Here is a 16,201-nt window from a genome sequence, read left to right as displayed (position 1 = left end):
CGGAGAAAATTAAGTTTTTAAATCATTCTCATCATGAAGAATTCGATTTTTCTTAATCAAATGCTCCAACTTTGTATTTGAATCATTAAAGTTATTGAGCGATAAGAGAGATTGACGGCTTTGCTGTAGAACCTTTGATTTCTTGACACTGTGCAGGAGATACACTTGTGTAGAACCAGCGTAAAGACAGTGAGAGGACGGAGCTTCAGTCAACACATCACACACTCCTCGCTCTCCTCTCCAGCAGCTTCTCACCTCTGTAGATCCTCTCAGGCGTTTGAAGTGATGCTGCACAGATCAGCTGCTGCCGGCAGCGAGAGGTGGAGATGAAAAGAACGAGGAATCTGAGGAGAGGGAAGAGGTGAGCAGGAGGAGAGGAAAGAGGGAGACTAGAACCAACGCCCCTGTGGCTCTTTGCCTTCATCAATTCCAGCTACTTCCAGGCTCATGTGAGGTCAGCGTGACCTCCGACCTCTGGAATGGAATCAGTTTATCTTTTGGTTCAGGAAACAACGGGGCCCAATCTGAAGGAGGATCCTTGAAGCTGAGAGTCCTCAGGGAGGCGTCTCCTCATCGTCCCTGTTCTCAGTGAGAGCTGGAGCTGCAGGTTCCTGGACTCACGAGTGAAGCTGCTCCACGGAACTCAAAAACATTTCAGATTCATCCAGAATAACTTGAAGAACACAAACATCTGTCCAGCTGCTGGAAACCTGCAAACTCATTCACTCCCCGCACTCCTCTGACTCCTCCACCGATGTAAAGCCCAGTCTCTCGTGACCAGCTCGGCCCCATTAAACACTCCCCTGCTCCCACACGGGTTAATGAGTTCCATCTCCGACCTGAAGTGCAGCTTCACGGAGGAGAATTAACCCCAGAGGACCTTCTCCCCCCGATTCATCGGCCTCCGTCTCATTTGTGTCACTTAGGCCGCGGGTGAGATTACTCGCTTGTGCAGTGAAGGTCTGAAAAGGTTTTCACTTCAGGGACTCTGAGAAGAAGAGGGACAAAGCTGAGACGGCCTCTGAAGCAGCTCGGCCTTCGGAGCTCAGAGGGCTTTTATTTGGCTGATTTACATTCTGCAGACGCTGACACGAAGAAGATGAAACATGAACTCAGTGTAAGAACTACCTCTGACAGAAACCATCTTTGATTAACGTTTATATATTTTTATAGTTTGGTGACGTAGCTGTGAAGTTACTTTTTATAATGAATACAACAGGAACCTTTCCTTCAAATTTAAAACATAGTTTCTTTCGTCCAACGAAGACGTGATGTTTTCGCTCCCGTCCGTCTCTTCGTTTTGTCGTCTGCAGGATGACACAAAAATCGACTGAACGGATTTCCACGATTCCTGTGGTGGAAGGAAGAGACGTGAACCAACAAGGAAACATCACCTTTTCTGTTCCTTTGAAATTTACACCAGTTTCCCAGAGAATGGTTCATGTTCCTTGATTAAGAATAACCAGTAATATTCAGGGATCTGATTGGTTTTAATTTAGTGCAGCTGGATTGAATTTAAGCGACTTCAAGAGGCTGAAACGTGAGCGTGTTACCGACGAGGTCCTCACGTACAACATCCTAGAAATACAACGGACAACTGAAGAATGTGTCGTTACATAGATGAGAAAACAGAGAGAAGAGCAGATCAGCTGCTTTAATGACATCGACTAACTCCAGAAATCTCTCGTCTGTGGGTTTCATATCTCGAGATGGAGAAGAGGTTTGAATTGAATGTGATCTGTGTCTGCTTCACGGATCTTTAAACCAAAGGTGAGCAGCTGTTTGATCAGCAGCTCTTTACTTCAGGTTCTAGTGTTTATTTGGAGCGGCTCAGTAGCTGCAGGTCACTTTCACAGATTTTCACAGAGAGAAAACCTGCGAGCGGCTTCACCACAGACTGAACAAACAATCAGGTTCACAACAAACGCTGCAGTTTGTGAAGCAGCTGAGGTAAAATGTGAAACTGTGAAAAGTCAAAATACACCTGAAAGAAACTTGTTTGAGGCCGACGACTGAATAAAAGACAGAAAAACACACGTTGGTACTTTAACTGTTATTTACTCTGAGCGACAAGCTGTGATGGACTGAACTGTTTGATTCCAAAATGCTGAGCTGGTTGAAGAGATCCGTCGTCTGAGGGAAACTGAACGTCCTCATCAAAGATTACATTGGTACACGTTGTATATTTACACAAATCTAATTCAGCCGTGACACAAACCATCAACATCTTTACACAAGAGACTCGAGACTCTCAGACAATGTTTCAAGACAAACGACAAAGTGACGAGTTCCAGGTTTCGCCTGAAGCTCGTGAACGAACCTGATTCCTCCGGCTCGTCGGGAAGTCGGGTTTTATTCTACATACATGTTACATGTCATGCAGAGTCTCTGTGATGAAAATGAAATAAAACTTAGTTTTAAGCTCTAACAGGTGCATGCTGCGTGAATAAAAAACTATTTAAAAATACAGAATTAATCTTTGTAAATACATTTAAACATAAAAACACATTTAAAAAAAGAATCAGATCATAAAAATAAAGTTTTAAAGACAGAAAACCCAAAAAAGAAATTGTTACACAGAAGAGGTCCCACATAAACACTGATGAACTTGTTCAAGCTGAAATATATTAAAGTTTGGTTCAGCGAATCGGGTTTCTTCCTGGCTTTTAAAACTTAAGAGAAAAATAAAATATAAATATTCTTTTAGATTTTTTGTCAAATGTTTATTTTCCTTTGATTTTACGTGAATCAGTAGTTTCTCCTCTGTAAAGCAGCATTTTCAATGCAGATGTTGAGGCTGATTATTAAAGTTCATAACAAGGATAAACAAAGAAAAACAAATGAGACAAACAACATTTAAGAAACTTCCCTTTTTTCCTTTTTAAACGACCAGATACTGAAAGAAAGATGGACGACATGACTCATCCTCAAAAGTGAAGCCAAAACATCTGGATCACCCTCTGGTGGCTGGCTGCAGTACTGGTCATAAACTCTGCCTCCTCCATGTTCCTGGATGGGACCAGTACCCAACTGCTCAATGTGGGCTCACGACTGGTTTCATGTCCAAGATATTTTGGCTTCACTTTTGTACAGTAAGAAGAAGACGTGTTTACAGTCTGTTAAATATCCACAGATAAATGACCAAACTACAGTTTGTATATTTGTGTTATTATAAGACGAAGCTCTTATTATCATCATGATCGTACTTATGAGACACACACGTCTGAATTACACGATGAGAAATCCTCTGTTTCCTTTGGTCAGTGAGATTTACTCAGTGTGACCGAGCAGGTGAGAACCTCACTGTCGGGATCTGCTAAAGTGAAAAGCACAAGGCAAAAGATTGAATGTTCTTATTCAGAAACGTTTTGATACACAACACTGTTTTTAAACGGAATATTGGGACAAAAATTAAGAATAAAGTCGCAACAAAGAATAAAGTGTGATGTGATGGTGACTTATATTTGGAGAAAAAGGGTCGAGGAGAATCTGTGCTCGCTGGAGTTTCACTCCTTGAAAAACTCTGAAAGCTTTTGAATACGACACCGACCCAACGACCTCAGTCGATCATGAAGAAACATTTCCTCCTCCTCTTTTCTTAATAATCAGATTTCAAACTAATCTTGTAATAACACATTTTCCTTAATATTATGACTTTATTCTCTTAGTCCCTGTGTTTATTCCATTTAAGTGACCTTATACTGCGTGGTAGTTTTGTTCTGATTTTTCTTTTTACAGTTTTTGCAATTTGTGTCTAAACCACCCACAGACTCGTTCTGGAGCGCAGAGTAAGGCATGAGTTAAAGTGCAACACAACATGAAGATTGTTATTAAAAACTTTTTTCTGCATGATTAGTTCAACTAGAGAAGATCTAAGCGAGACGCTGTTTGGGCTGAAGGGGATTGGAAAGGTTTTTAAAAGACCAAATCGATACCAGTTTGTGAGGTAGTTGGATTTTCTGAATGAAATATTTAAAACATATATATATATATTTTCAGGCTGAACCTCGAAAACCCTTGATTCTGTACAGGAAGGAATTATTTAGCCTTAACCATCTTTTTGTTATCATGAAATTGCGCTAAGAGGCTGTGATGACGAGATGTGAGTAGTTGCAGGTCACTGAAGTACGAAGGTGACCGAATGAAACACGACATCGAGCGTCACACAATGTCACACAGTGTCACACAACATCACACAACGTCCCACAATGTCACACAATGTCACACGGCCTAAACACCTCAGACAATGATCCTAAGACGCTGCTGTGTGTAACAGCAGCAGGTCAAAGAAGAAAAACAAAACCTTAAAATGTGCCCTAGAATGTCCTGATGGTTCAGCCCCACCTATGGAGAGTCACTGCTCCTCCTCGCTGCACCTCCTCGCTGCTCCTCCTCACAGCTCCTCCTCAGTGCACCATGTAGGAGGACAACGTCTCATCGTTTTTGAGACTGTTCCGGGTGACGATCTGCTCCAGGGCGGCGTAGGTGCCCGTGAGGAAGCCGATCAGACCCACCAGGCTGATGAGCGTGTTCTTGGCGGTCACCATGGGCGAAAGGCCTTCAGGGTAAAAAGTCACCAGCTGCAGGAGGGGGGGGAAGATCAGTGCCAGGAAACTGCTGCTGACGGAGCCGACCAACGAGATGACCAGGTCCAGCTCCGGTATCAGGACGGCGAGGATGCCTGGGGGGGAGGAGACACAGAGACACGACATGAGAGGCCACACCTCCAGAACCAGGTAGAAGTGAACTGATGAACGACGAGGAGCAAAACACACAGTTTGGGATCGTGAAGGTTCTGGGCCCCTTCGGCTTTTCTTACAATCTGTGTGATACGATATCTGTGCTGAGGACCCTCCCCCTTTTCACTTCACTTACCTGTCGACCTTTCATCTGAACGTCATTAGATATGTCCCTCACAGTTATTGTCTAATTCACACTATGAGGATCTGAATTTAAATTCCATGACAAAAGGCCCAGATTGAAGCCAAACCTGCGTTTGATTGGCTCCAATCAAACTTTGACAACACAGATGTAAACTTAGTCGCTCATTTCCTGGCTCGTGTGTGATTTCTGTTGTCAGTTGTGTAGTGTGAACTACACATTGATCAGACGACTTTCAAAGTTGTGTAGTCTGAACTAGGCCTGTCACGATAACACATTTTTCTGTGCGATTAATTGCCCCAGAAATTATTGCGATAAGCGATAATATTGCCGTTTTGACACCATTTTCAACTTATATAATGATAATGGCATAATAATGCAAGTACACCCTTTCGAAGATCAATAAACTTTTATTTTTAAAGAACACTGGAACTGGACATCTGGAAGACATTTAAAATATCCAGAATTAATTAACAAAACATCCAAAAACAATAAATAAAATTATTTTAACCAAAAATGCTCTTGAATAAAAACCAAACACAACCAAAAACAATAAATACAATTTAAACACTAAATAAAAAGGATGTAAACCAGATTGCACTTCAACAAATAATAAACATTAGGCTCAGACATACAGGCAAAACTGCCAATTAGGACCTTTGTGCAAAAAAAGTGCAAACTAACAACAAAAAACATGACTGAAAGCGGATGCCTCAACAGGTCATATGCAAATCTGTAGCTTCTTTAGTCTTGTGACACGTATGTTCTCCCAGGCAATTCGTACTGGCTGTCAAATGTTTGCAGCATTCGTCGAAATGCAGGCTTTTCCACGATACTAAAGGGCATCATCTCTCTAGCAATGAAGCGAACTACACAGTCAGTGAGCGCGCACCATTTTGCGCTGTCCTGTTTGTACTTTGTTTGCCGACTAAACGCCCCAGTAATTGTGGACAGTTGGGAAGACGGAGACTTCCCAACTGTTTGTTTTTTCCCAAGCTGGGAAAACTGCATCGGGTGATTGTGTTTCAGGTGAAGATGCAGGTTTGTTGTATTACCGCGTTTTGTCAATACTGTTTTCAAACAAATGCGACATGTCGGCTCGCATAAGTTATTTGGTTCGCCCCGGCCGTTGGGTTTGAAGCCGAAGTGCTCCCACACGGCAGCTGTCGCGTTCGGCCTAGAAACCAACTCCATCTTTTTATTCTTCCAAATGTTTTTTCTCTTCTCCTCTCGGGACTTTCATGCTGCACTCTGCACTGCGCAACGCCAGGGCTCCGCCTCCCACATAGAGACCAATGCTACAAGTGACTGAGACGTGACGAGGGGGTTAACTTATTGTGCCCTCAGCTCGGCCTTTAAGGCTGCGCTGCAGGAAATAATAACCATCACCAACTGAATGCCTAACCCTGCGCGCTGCCTTGAAGAATTCAGTTGGGGCAAAAAAACACCATCCGGCGATTTATTGCAGCCGGCAAAAAATTATCGCTCATTTTAATTTATCGCGCAATTAATTGATTTATTGCATATCGCGACAGGCCTAGTCTGAACTTCTCATAAGTTAATCAAGTCTGTAAAACCCCGTCCTGCCTTTCACTGACTTCCTCTTGAGCTCAATGTTATTCCCTCACAATGTCTGGACCTATTGATCAGGGCTTTATTAACATACTGACTGATCACTGCTGTGTCCCCCCCCCCCCCCCCCCCCCCCCACCCTTCACATTGGGTCCGTCCACCGTCTCTGATCCGTTCTGCACTGACTGTGTTGAGGAACCAGCAGAACTCACACAAACTTTGAAACTGGACTTTTGAGGCAAACCCCCCCCCCCTCCCTCCCCACCACCTCATTGACTCTGGTACTCCTTCGACTCAAAGAGAATATCTGAAGCTGTGAACAGATAACGGTCTCATCCCGGAAGATGACACACATCAGAGGAAATCCAGTGGTTTTACTAATTCAGCAAAATTCTTATGCTGCAGTTCACATGTGGAAGTAATTCTGAGGCTCCACTTTCAGTCTGTGAAACTCATCACGTCCAAACGACAACTGGTCAAAGTTTGAAGAACTTGACCGACTTGAGATGACATGTTCAAGAGGCCTTGACCTTTGACAACCTAAATATAATCAATTCGTCCTAGAGTCCAGATGAAAGTTTGCACCAAAGTTTGAAGTTACATCCTGAAGGAATTCTTGAAATATGAGCGTTTGTGGACGTCACATCCAACGTCCCGGTGTACGTGGGGACAGATGGACAACCTGAACTCGCCTCCAGCCACTGGCAGGGAGACATCAAACAGACTCTGTTCACCAGTGACCTTTGGCCTCTGCTTCCTTTTCATGTTACTGATTTCAATCATATCATATCCCCCCAGTTCCCTGTGTTCCCTGTTACATGAGGAGGATGGTGTGTAGTAGAAGAGCCAGATGAGATTCTCTGCTTGTATCTCCTCTACAGCCCAGGAGTGGAAATTCAGAGCTGTGCTAGAAAACAGGGCAAGATGGGAGAGTAGGAAAAACAGGTCGGTGAGAAAAGAGGTGTAAATTGGGAATACAGGTAAAGAGAGGAGAGAAGTAAAAGAGATGGATAAGGCCTGAAAGACGACAACAGCGCAGAGGCCGAGCGGGGGTGCTCTTGTTCTCTCCGTGTGTCGGACCCTTTTTTACCAGCAGCTGATGAAACGCTCCCTGAACCATAATCAATTGCTTGCTGCTTGCATATTCACAAAGTCTGAGAAATTAACCTACGGGGTGAAGGCAAGGACGAGCTTTCATGTGACGAGGAAGGCGTGAGAGAGAGAGAGAGAGAGAGAGAGAGAGCGAGAGAGAGAGAGAGAGAGAGAGAGAGAGAGAGAGAGAGAGAGAGAGAGAGACCCTTGCCACTGTAAACCTGTCACTTGTGGGAAAAGGCTTTTGAAGGGTGCTCTTCAAACTGCATCTGAAGCTTTCCGAGCCATCACACAAGGCAGGCCTGGCCGTCGGGGGGGGGGGGGCAGACCTACAGAGAACATGGATCTTTCATACCGAACGCACCGCGAGGCTTTAGCTAAAAGCCCGGCTGCCGTCCCCCGAGAGAGAAGCAGAACGTGTATCATCAGGCAGCTTCAAAAGGCCGAGGAGGGAACGAGTGGAGCGAACTAATACGGCCTCGCTCTCTCTGATCCTACGGAGACAAAGGAAATAAAATAACAAAGAAAATGAAGAGAAAGTGCGTTCAGCCCTGCTTCTCTGCTCCAGCTGATTGGTATACCACAGTAAGATGCTCCTTCAAAGAACCACAGAGGTGGGGGAGAGGAGAAAATGGGATGATGGTGACAGTTTCATAATGTGTGGTTAAGGTTAGTGAACAACTGGTGCACTGTACAGGTCGCACATCTCAAATGCAGAATTTAACGCGTCGGTGAGTTTAGGAGCTCCGTGAAAAGAGATTTATTTATTCAACGTAATATCATCAACAATTGGTTAATTTTAATAACTTAAAAACTGCAGATCAGCAAGACATAAACAAGGGAAATGGATGAATTTTAAAAGTGGTACCAACCGTACATGCTTATACGAGATCACAAATACATACAGTTGATTAAATACAACTTTAAATAATGAAATAAATATTCTGAGTTAAGAAAAAGCAAACACACAGAACCAACACCAGATGGCTCCGTGAACTGATCTCAGATAAGAGGAGGAAAATGGATGGATGGAGGGAGGGAGGGATGGAGGGATGATGGATAGATGGATGGATGGATGGATGGATGGATGGATGATGTTTAACGTTGGGAAACAAACGTCCAAATTCAGAGAACACAGCGTAAAACAAGCTACACAATTTCAATTCTCATAACAATCCTAATTTGTCCTCGGTGATTGATTCAGGAGCAGCACGGCTTCCAAATGAATGAATGATTAATCTAATTGACTAAGAACTCTATGGTGTTCTCTAACTGACTGATCCACTCTGTGCTCGGATCGATTATATTAATAAACCTGAGGCGACGATCGATGAAGCAGGTTCGTTGATTTGTGACAGAGGGATTGATAAAGATCTGTGTTGAGCACAAAACCCAGTTAACATTGATCAGGAGATTCACAGGCTCTGAGGCGCTGGGTTGTTCATTGACCTTTGGACGTCTGTATAAAGATTAGAGGTCAGAGTGTGAGAAGAGACCATGTGACCAAGAGCCACAGCAACAGGACCCTTGTTAAACTGGCTCAGGTGTTGGATCTGAAGTCTTACGAGTTTTTAACTGTCTAGATTACATATAAACGTCACTCTAACCAGTTTCATGACTTTAAGGCCTTTCTGTTGTAAACTGTGAAGTTTTACCAACACGCTGAAATAAAGTGATGTACTGTTGAAACAATGGATAATGTCCAACTCTAAAGGAAGGTTTTCACTTCTTAAATTTGAAGATATAAAAGATGTCTAGACATCTGCAAATCTGACTTAATTCAATGTTAAATTGAAAAGAACTCCTGAATTTACAGCAGAGTGAAATGTGTGTTTCAAGTCCGATGCACTTCACCAAGTTCAGCGTTGGTGTTTTTTTGCATATTTCAGCAAACAGACATGGGTGAAAATATGAGCTGCTTGTTGGAGGTGATATGCAGCTGGAGGAAGAGAGGCAGAGAGGGGGGGGGGGGGGGGGGGGTCTGGTTGCCTTTAGACTGTCAGCAGGAGGTTTCTGAACTGAACAACTTTCCACTGGGAGGAGCAGCTTCACAGCCAGGAGGAGTTCCTCCAGAGCCACAGAGACGGGGAGGCCCTGCAGTTGGATCAGACTCTGGTAAAGTGGGATTTAATTTCCGTTTTGACGCTGGACCACTGTGGTGTCTTCACCTCGCCACCAGCAAATACCTCACAGGAGCCGATTGCCTCCAAACCTTCACGTGCTGCTCAGTGGACTGGAGCTCATTAAACATGGAGGGCAGCTCACTGCCCGGCTGTTTCCACTGAGGCCGACAACGAGTGACCAGTCAAGGTCTGCATATGATAATGCTAATTGGCGAGGAGTGGATCTGCTCAGCTTGAAACCACGACTTCTCTGACACTCCAGTGAAATAACACATCTATTTGATACGTCTCTTACACAGTTATTAATCTAGAATACATAGCACCTCTGGTCTGAGCAGTAACAAGGTGGAAAGGTGGTTTTGTAGCCACGATACTGGGAAGAGGGAGAAGTAATAAACCTCTTAAATATGCTGACGAGCATTTTCTCTGACACGTTCTCATCATTGCCAGCAAAGTGTTTAATTAAACTCAACAGCGATGATTCCTAACGATTATTAACTTGGCATCAAACTCGCCTCCTCTGCCACTTTGTGTGAATCACTCCTCTGCCTCCATTTGTTCTCATTGCCCCAGATCTCCATCAACATTACCTCCAGGCTTCCCCCCGCCCCCCCGACCACTCCACAGTCACTTCAAGTCAGCACTCATGGTTTCTCCTCGCCCTGATGAGCGGAGAAGAAAGGAGGAAGAACTGCTCTCCTGCAGTCTCTGCTCCAGATTCATCGCCTACCACCTTTAAATAGCCGTGTTTCAGATGCACTTGGCACTTTGTTTGTCACAGAAACGACAAGAAGGATGAGGCTGCATCTATAAAGGTCAATGACACGGCACGATGCCTCGCTCCCCGGCGCCCCCTGGGAAACGAGCCTCATCTTTCGTCCTGCTCAAGGACCATGTCTGCTACAGACCATGTACTAAAATACCCGGAGAGTTTAAAGCGCCATCCCAAACGATGCCTTCATTGAAGACTTTGATTCATGTATTCAGAATAAAAGTCTGTATTCAGCTTTTTCGGGGATTGACATTTACAAAAGCATAAATCATTAAATGAATTGTTTATTAGATACCGTGATGTGGTTGTTAGCAGGTATTAGGACGTTTTAGGTGTTTATTGATGTTCCAACCTCTGTTATGAACACAGATTTAAGTTACTCTTATTAATTATCTGTTTTTGGCTACACTCAAATAGTATTTCATTGGGAATAGAGTAGAAATGTTGAATTTTGTTAAACCTAATCAGGGGAGAAATGTTATTTAAAATGTTGTATATGGGGAAAATAATTTGTTAAAATAATCTGTTTGATAAGAAGTCATTATCTACATTGTGCATTGAAATAAAAGTAAACGTTTGTAGATTTCAGGATTGAAGGATTTGATTTACTTTACTTTACAGTGTGTTATCAGAACAACACTACAAGGATGTAACGCTTTGGTAACTCACAGGATTCAATGGACCAGAGGAGGTGATGGTATTTTTGAGATTTCAACTTTATTTATAACATAGATTACTAGTTTTCATATATTAAATAAATAAGGACCAAGCTGAAATCGACAAACCCGATGCTCATGAGTATGAAACAGGAAGGAGAATAACTAATTAAACCAACTTTCTTTGAAGTTTCCTGTGAAAGAGGAAACTGTGTGGAACGTATCTTCAGTTTCAGACCAGTCTCGTGTGTAGACACCTCCGGCCAGTGTGAGTCACCACGGCTCCAACACAAAATAAGAAGTATTTTCACTGCACTGAGAAACCGTGAGTACGCCGGTGGAAGCGGGTTTTGGAGAAAAAAGTACACACATTTCTTTGCTATGCAATTACAAACTCGGGGGGGGGGGGGGGGGCTTTTTGAATGATTTGAGTTTCTTGGGAAGCCAAATTGATTATTTCAGCCCCTGGGAAACATAGTGGGAGCAATCAAACCGTCCACTGAGCGGAAACAGGATGTCAACTCATCAAAGTTTCCAATTCAATTAATCGTGGCTCATGGTTGTTTAACATTACAGAGCTGTGAGGTAGCAGAAGCTGTTCGCCACCAGCGGGTGTGAGGATTAATTTAATCAGCAGCAGGTGACAGTCGGCTGGAATCAATTTGGACCGAGATGATTAGGATTTCATTTTCATTTGACATTACCAAGGAACTTCATCATAAATAACCATCAGTAAAAAGACAAAAACTACAACCGCATATAAATAGAGCTTCAATTCAGAAAATAATTGTGCATTTTTTCTGCAATGTTTATTTTCATTTTCTGAATCATTCATTTTATTCTGTAAAGTGCAAGTTTCCATGTCTGCAAACATTAATGCTGATATTGATCATTCTGTGAAAGACAGGTCCGTGTTTCACCAGTTTGATCCTCACAACTAAAACTTTTCCTTCTGATCCAGGAAACATGATTGCTTACTCTGTGGCCAGCTTTGCATTTTGCTCAATATGTAAGTTATTTGTTTGAAAAACATAGATTCAGACGACATTGATATGGATTTATTCATTAAAACCACTCTCTAAACAAGACCGCAAACATCCTTGTTTATCATAATTTTCCTCACAGCGCCACAATTTTCTGCAGAAGCACAAACAGCGTGTGCAGGAAACCAGGAGGAGTTTTTTCATTCTGAGCTGAACGATGATGTTCTTCCTCAGAAATTAGTCCTAACATGTCAATTAGATCAGCAGATTAGTATTAAATGTAGAAACAACACATCTACATTGAGCTGGTTGATATCAATTACCTCTGCTGAAGAGTTCAGGCTGTCAGCCTCTTGCTCAAACTACATCAAACTTGTAAAATTCTTTTCAATTTCTGGAGAAAGACATTTCTAATATTAACTCTTTGTCTCTGTGTGTTTTGATGGACTTTCTGGGTTAATGTGTTGTCATGTGTCGGGCACTACACTCCCCCGACCAGAGCAAACAATCTGTGAATCTTCAAAAGAGAGGAAATAAGGACAGAGAGGATGATGGATCCAGTAAATAGCCGGAGGTGTTGTTTCCTGCTCAGGCGAACTGATCAAACCATGGAATAACACCGGTGGTTCTTCTCTGAAGAGATGCACTGATTTTAACTTCAAGTGCACGATAAAGCTGCAGTCGACGCTCTCCTGCCCGGAGCACTAATTGATCAATCTGTGACTGAAACCATTCAAAGCATCGCTCTGTGGAAACCCGAATGTTATTTTACTGTTGCTCTCATTGTGAGTCACAAATGCACCGCATGGAACAAAAGCTCACCTTCAAGGTCAAGTAACAACAAGCACGCACTACATTAAAGCATTTTAACCGACTGCGGATGAAAACACATCTCTCAGTGTTGATCTTAAATAACTGAAATTAATCCTCGAACAGCCGCCTGGATTTGAATGCGTGAGCAGGATAATAAGCAGCAGCAGCAGAGCGTGAAGCATGTTATGTGAACATATGAATGTGAGGCCTTCAGGGGGGATCTCAACAAATGCAGTTGAATGTTTACCTTCTGAATAAAAGCAGACAATTGAGGAAAATGATTGCTCTTAATTGTGCGGCTGGAAGAAAGGAAGTATAACAAATAAGGAGGTTTTCTGCTTGTTTAGGACCCGTTCCATGAATAAATCCATACTAATCCCTCTGAAACTATGATTTTGAAATATATACATAGACATAGATCTTGAGCAAAAAATGGAAAGCGGGCGACGGAGGGAGCAATCATGTTTCAATGGATGAGACGGAAAAGTTCAGGTTATGAAGACAAACTGGAGGAAACTGAGATAAGAAGAAAGGACCAAATCTGAGAAAGTGATAAGGAGACAACAAAGGGAATAGAGAAGAGACACACAACACAGAACTACACACAGCATGATGAGCTGCAATTCTGTCTTTGTGATGTACTGGACAGGAACAAGATGTCCAGGACAGACCTCTCTAGCCGATTATGTCATTTGCAGAAAAACGTTATGACCTAGAGCGACAGAAGAAGGCAGAGGAGAGAGAGAAGGCAGAGGAGAGAGAGAAAGTGCAGGGATGATGGAGTTGGAGGGCGAGGCTGACCTTCAGCTCCCAGCAGGAGGTCCATGCTAAAGACAGAAAAAACCTCCCGCTGACCTGTCTGCTTCTGGCCCGGCTGCACGGGCTGCGCTGCTTTAAGCTCGGTCGACACACTAAGAGCTGCTGGTCCCGATGTGCGTGGACAGAGGTTGTCATTCAAGATGAGACCAGTTAGAAACCTGCACGCTCAGACGATGAGTTGTGATTTGTTTCTCCGATGCGACCTTCATGTCAACTCAAAGTGGGTTAACTTACAATGGGTCCTGTTATAAAGACAACGGGTTCAATGTGTTTGCCGTTGATATAAACCTTGACAGCTTCTTAAAAGCCCAATCATGTGGATCACTGTGGTCTTCAGTCACTTCCTCTCACTGAGAGAGGAACAGAAAGCAAAGGCCACAAGACGTCAAGGGGAACGTGTGCGTGCATCGATTTTCTCAAAGGGTAAAACAATATGTCAGCACCACAGTCCAACCACACTGCAGCACTCTCTCCCAGTGGCGTGACGCCTTCGTGCCACAGTGCTCCAGGATGAAGTGAAAACAAACAAACAAGAGCCAGCAGCTCACGCGACAACCTCACGTCCTCTCTTGTTCCCATCAACAGCTGAACAGCACACGCTAGCTGCTCAGCTCCGGCCTGTGGCAAAGCAACTCAGACAGAGAAGGTACTTACACAGAGGAAATTAAATGACCAGTAGGGATAGGCGTTCGATTAAATAGTCTTCATCGGTCGTCGGGAGAATTAATGACGAATTTTCGATTAATCATTCATATTTTCAAGTTAAAAAATTCACTATTTATAGGCTATAGAAAATGAACTGAGGTCCGAGTCAGACCTCGTCTCCCCAGTCTCTGGGATGGCTTTGCAGTATTGGCAGTGAACCGAGTCAATTTTAACTCAAAATGGTCCCACTCTACACTTCACCATGACCTCTTCATGTTGACTTTGGAAATGGAAATCCACGTTAACCTTGCAGCCAGTCGCAGGTAACTGAGTAGGCCTGTGGCGCTTTTTTCAAACACTGCCCCCCGTGGTCAAATGAGTAATTAGTGAATTTCTCTTTAAATTATTTCCTTGACGAAATTCTTAATGATCGATTAATCGATCGTTGATTAATTATGCCCATCCCTAATGACCAGTGTGGCCATTATAGCTGCTGTGCAGGCAGGAACACCTTTTTGCATAAACCAAATCAGGATCTTAAAATAGCAGTTGCCCACTGGATGGAGTGTAAAGAACTATGATGCAAATCTATTCATGCACTGGGGATCTACAGATTAAAAACTAGCCTGACTTAAATTCAATACACTGCAGTCATATAATTCATGTTTGGAAAGTACAACTGCAGAAAACAAGACAATGCTGTGCAGCATCCTAACAACTTCGCTCTGAGGCTCTCGGATCCAACAGGAGCGGCAGCAGCTCCTCCAACCCTCAGTCTATCTCCTGCGAATTAGAATACAGAGTTCACTTCAAAAGAAGCCTCATTGAAATGAACTGACCTTCCGAGCAGAGGAGGATAAGTCACAGCTCAGCTCAGCGGAGAGAGGAGGACTTAGCTCGAGGCCGTCCTCTCTCTTCTACCTCTCATCTGACTGTTAAAGCTCGAGCTGAGAGACGTGACGGGGGAAAGACCAGGAACTGGGGAACATCGGGTGTTCATTTCACAGTTCTGATATTTGGGACATCAGTCAATGCTGCAGTTCCTTTTCCACCATCACCTGAAGGACATCCTCACATCTCGGAGGATTTGTCGGCTAACCAACAATACAAAAAGGCAAAATAGCACAAATCCTCCTCACTCTTAAGATCCAGACTTTAAAATGTACTTATTCACTTTTCTACCTCTTTTGGGAAAGTAGAAACCTCGAGGATAAAATATTCTTCAGACAAACTTTACAGCTTCACTTCTAAACACCGACACTGGTCTCTCTGGATATCACTGAGTTTAAGCGCCTATGTGATCTTAAGTTGAATGAGAATTTTTTTGCCACGTTTAATAATATTTAAAAAGTTATGCCCCAGCCTGCACAAAGTTAGTCTGTCAAGGGTTTAGTTTCTTTGTGTGTTGTCAGGTTGTCGTTCACGGAAACAAACCCACGTAGCTAACACACAGCAGCAGTTTAACAAAGACAAGAGCTGTTCCCTCCAGACGGCCGGTATCCAACAACCTGCACTCTATTCAAAGACCACGACTCTCCAAGGCATTCTCTTCAGGGTTTGTTCCACGCAAACCCACGCGATGATGCAGTGCGTCAATCTCATCTTGTGCATGGAAGCAAAAGCAATCTCCTACCCATGCATTCAGGAGCAACAAGATCCAAGCCCCCCCGTCCCTCGCCTCTTTCATTCGAGCAGGAGTCGCTGGGACCTGATTGGAAGCCGGCCCTTCCTTGATGCTGCACCGGCTCCACGCTAATCACACACACTCTGCTCAGCACCGGTGAGACCGGAGGCTGCTTTGCAAATTACCCGCAGACGTGAAGTGGCACATGTATGCATGTATTC

The 16,201-nt window shown here is 43.5% G+C and overlaps 1 protein-coding gene across 2 annotated transcripts in view; it reads right to left on the bottom strand.

The window, feature by feature from the left end:
* Positions 1-2,038: 2,038 nt before the first annotated feature.
* The window catches only part of slc36a1 (solute carrier family 36 member 1), a 30,264-nt gene continuing 16,101 nt past the window's right edge, over positions 2,039-16,201 (bottom strand). For both annotated transcript variants that reach the window (XM_062393469.1, XM_062393470.1), the window contains one exon: positions 2,039-4,681. In XM_062393469.1, the coding sequence (XP_062249453.1) occupies positions 4,407-4,681 (275 nt within the window). In that variant the 3' untranslated portion in view covers positions 2,039-4,406. The remainder of the gene's footprint in view (positions 4,682-16,201) is intronic.

This window comes from Platichthys flesus, chromosome 8 (assembly GCF_949316205.1).
Source record: "Platichthys flesus chromosome 8, fPlaFle2.1, whole genome shotgun sequence".
NCBI lineage: Eukaryota > Metazoa > Chordata > Actinopteri > Pleuronectiformes > Pleuronectidae > Platichthys > Platichthys flesus.
The sequence above is the reverse complement of the archived record's forward strand: the minus strand, read 5'-3'. Positions and strand labels throughout refer to the sequence as shown.